The sequence below is a fragment of the Cyprinodon variegatus genome, unplaced genomic scaffold (assembly GCF_000732505.1).
Source record: "Cyprinodon variegatus isolate N-32 unplaced genomic scaffold, C_variegatus-1.0 Scaffold43, whole genome shotgun sequence".
NCBI lineage: Eukaryota > Metazoa > Chordata > Actinopteri > Cyprinodontiformes > Cyprinodontidae > Cyprinodon > Cyprinodon variegatus.
The window spans coordinates 122,720-126,501 of NW_015150496.1; the positions used below are offsets into that span (position 1 = coordinate 122,720).

Sequence of the window (3,782 nt, forward strand, 5' to 3'; positions counted from 1 at the left end):
CTACAAAATGTTTAAGCCTTTCTAAAAGTGCATTATGATCAGTGTGCAGTCACTGTGATTTACAAAAAATGATCCACACTGCAGCCACTAGGTGGAGGGAAAGTGCTTCCCAGACCAATGATCTGTGTAGGCAAAGCATCAAGCAGCTCATAGGTTGCATGAGCAGAATTAAGTTAACACCAAGAAATAGACAACTGCCTCCACTGGCTGTAATTGACACCTTATGAGAATTCTCTGTGAAACTCAGCATCTTCTTGACATAAACATTTCCATCTCCCAGCAAGCAGCCGGACAGTTGATTAAACCCAGGTTAAAAACAGATTTCCATAGTTGGTTAAAACTATCTTGGCATAAAGGAACTTGAGTGGCATGTTTGAACACACCGATTTTAACTAGAAAAGTTAACTTTAAATTAATCAAGTTGTGAGCTGAAGTTATTATAAACTGGGCCAATTTCGCTCTCAGAAATATTTTGGAAACCTGCAAATAAAGAATGCAAAAGATCTCATATTTGAAAAAATGTAAAGATTTGAATAGGAGCATTTTTTCCTCTCTTCAACAGGAAAGTTTAAGACCTAACCTGAATCTTCATAACATTAGTCTTCCATTACAGTACGTGATAGACCAGACAATAGTACGTGAAACAGTCCCAAGACATTGTGCCTCTGTGTACTGTGACATGAACTCTGGAGAGTTATCCAGACCCCAAAGATCAGCCTTCCCTTTATTACTCCTTAAAATGTTGCATTTCTTTAGCTCACATTTTTCATCAGTGGGACATTGTGTGAGCCTCTTGTCGACACCCTGTTTATACCTCCACAGTCATCTCTAATTGCATAACTTATATTATACCTGACCATCTCTGATGATCCTCCTGGAGCTGACTGGTGGCTGGGTCTTCCGGCATCATTTGGAACAACGGTTTAATTTTAATTCTCATCTTTCTGATACCCATTTTCTTTTCAGGGCACCATTTAAGTAGAGCATATGCACCTTTTTTGAAAGTTTTCTCCACTACAGTCAAACTTTTGATCAAATCGAGCAGTTCTTCTCAACATGTGATCATCCACTGTACTTAGATTCTTTACAAAAGTAAAAATGTGTTCATATCCCTTATCAATTGGATTTGATATTGTTGTTCTAAACTATTGTAGCTCTTGGCCTTTAATAACTTAATCCTCCACTAAATGTACCACTTTCTGTAGAATTAATCTATGATATAAACTATTAAAATACTCTCATATAACGAAGAATAACTCTTTACATTCAGAGCAATACAACTCAATTCTTAAATCTTAACAAGGACGCCACTGCCCTCTAGTGGTAGGTTTTGAAAGTACAGATAATGTGGAAGGAAAGGACACCATGATCTCACACAGCTCTGATTGAAGTTTTCAGTTTGAAGTTTAATGTTATTCCATGCTGTGTTTCAGAAAGAATACAGATGGTACTTATGGCTCCGGTGAGAATATCCAGTAGTACAAATCAGATTCACGTTACACATACCCAACAGAAGGAGGAGAAGAAATGAGAGGAAATGATGACATGAAGAAACCTGAAAGACTCAGGGAGGACGGGGGGATAAATGCCCCCATTTTCCCAAACTTATTCTAATGCAAACTGCAGTAATCAAAGAGTGCTGGGCGGTCTTCTCTCACACATTTTCTATGTTAAAAAGCCATTACCTAAATAAGTAACTTTAGCAAAAGCACTATAGTCTCACAGCACAACTCTTGCTCCAAGGCAGGACAAGAGGACAGAGATGATTTAATGGGGACATTCTGATGTTCGTCTCTAAAAGAGACACCAATATGTAAGAGGAGCAGATTTATAGGGCACTTTGTTAAAACTGAAAGCTGCTTTTCATCTTCCACCATTGCTGTACGCACTAATTATGGGGACTGAAGCATTTCAAACTGACAGCATGGAAACGATGCACATCTTGAACACACATACACAGGACAAAAAAAACAAAAAAAAAACAACCGAGTTTCATCTTTAAATAAACCCTTGCATATGTATGTTACAAATACAGGCAAGCAGACTTGGCAACAGATGATGCAGCAAAGTAAAGCGAAATAAAAACAGTGGCAGAGGACTGCAACTTTCAACGGTTTGGTGCTTGAAGGAGGAGTAAGAGAAAAGGTAAAACCCCTGGGGAGTGGATATGAGGGCCTGAGTGGACCCTTGGGAGACAGGGAGCTGGCGTACATGTAAGAAGGGTGAGAAAGGCAGGTAGAAGTGAGGCGAAAGGTAGAGGAAGATAGTGGGCTGAACCCCGCTGGAAACTGTGGCATGGGACAGGAGCTAGTGCTGGGACGAGAAAAATAGGAGGAAGGTTTGTCTTGAGTTGTTCAGTCTCACTGGGCTTCTTCCTCCGCATCTTGCTGCGCTTCTTTGTTCTGTTCTTCACCTGAAATGAGGAACAAACAGAGCGATTAATAATGTTGCTGCAATCTGAGCACATTATGATTTTTTGTTGACAAGTGATCAAGAACCAGAGCCATATCCATACAGAATGCATCACACTGCAGGATTAAATCAATAAAGTAATAAAAAAACAAAATGTTTTCTTGTTTATTAGAATAATCTTAGAGCATCATGATGACAGCTTTAAAGCCAGCAGTCTGTGCAGGATCACATGAAAGGCAGCAGCAGAAATTTAAAAATAACTTTAGAAGTCAAGTCTGCAGCAAAACTGAATTTTTTTTCACACAAAAAAAAAGCAAACTATAATTAGAATGGTGTTAGCCTGGCATACAGTCACCTGTTATATTAGCATTACGCAGCATATGCCAACATAGCACAATATAGACAACATTTTAGCATTCTAACATAGCACCTGATGTGCTAACATCCACAGGCCATGCTAACATAGGATTTCATATCTGAAAACATGGCCTACCAAAAGCATAACATAGCATATCCTAACAGCACAACACTTACATCACACATTTAGAGCCATAATATAGGTCACCATAAGCTAATAGGCATACAGTACGCTAGCTAATTATATGATAAATAAAGCCATAGTAAAGCTCAATACACACCATATACCAATATTCTAGCAGAGCAACAGCATAGCATTCTGACATGGGAGAGAATATGCAAACATACCAAAGGTTTGCTAACAGTGTAGCAGCATAGCATGTGCTAACAACAACATACCAAAGGTTTGCTAACATAGTGTAGCAGCATAGCATGTGCTAAAAAAACATACCAAAGGTTTGCTAGCATAGTTTAGCAGCATAGCATGTGCTAACAAAAACATACCAAAGGTTTGCTAACATAGAGTAGCAGCATAGCATGTGCTAATAAAAACATACAAAAGGTTTGCTAGCATAGTGTAGCAGCATAGGATGTGCTAAAAAACATACCAAAGATTTGCTAACATAGTGTAGCAGCATAGCATGTGCTAAAAAAACATACCAAAGGTTTGCTAACATAGAGTAGCAGCATAGCATGTGCTAATAAAAACATACCAAAGATTTGCTAGCATAGTATAGCAGCATAGGATGTGCTAAAAAACATACCAAAGATTTGCTAACATAGTGTAGCAGCATAGCATGTGCTAAAAAACATATCAAAGATTTGCTAACATAGTGTAGCAGCATAGCATGTGCTAACAACAACAGACCAAAGGTTTGCTAACAGTATAGCAGCATAGCATGTGCTAACAAACATACCAAAGATTTGCTAACATAGTGTAGCAGCATAGCATGTGCTAACAACAACAGACCAAAGATTTGCTAACATAGTGTAGCAGCATAGCATGTGCTAAC

General features: G+C 38.6%; 1 protein-coding gene across 1 annotated transcript in view; it reads right to left on the reverse strand.

Annotated features, from left to right (window-relative positions):
- Nucleotides 1-1,385: 1,385 nt before the first annotated feature.
- Nucleotides 1,386-3,782, reverse strand: part of LOC107081867 (14-3-3 protein epsilon-like) — a 15,537-nt gene continuing 13,140 nt past the window's right edge. The window contains 1 exon segment of the mRNA XM_015370206.1: nucleotides 1,386-2,413. Coding sequence (XP_015225692.1) covers nucleotides 2,361-2,413 — 53 coding nt within the window. The 3' untranslated portion in view covers nucleotides 1,386-2,360.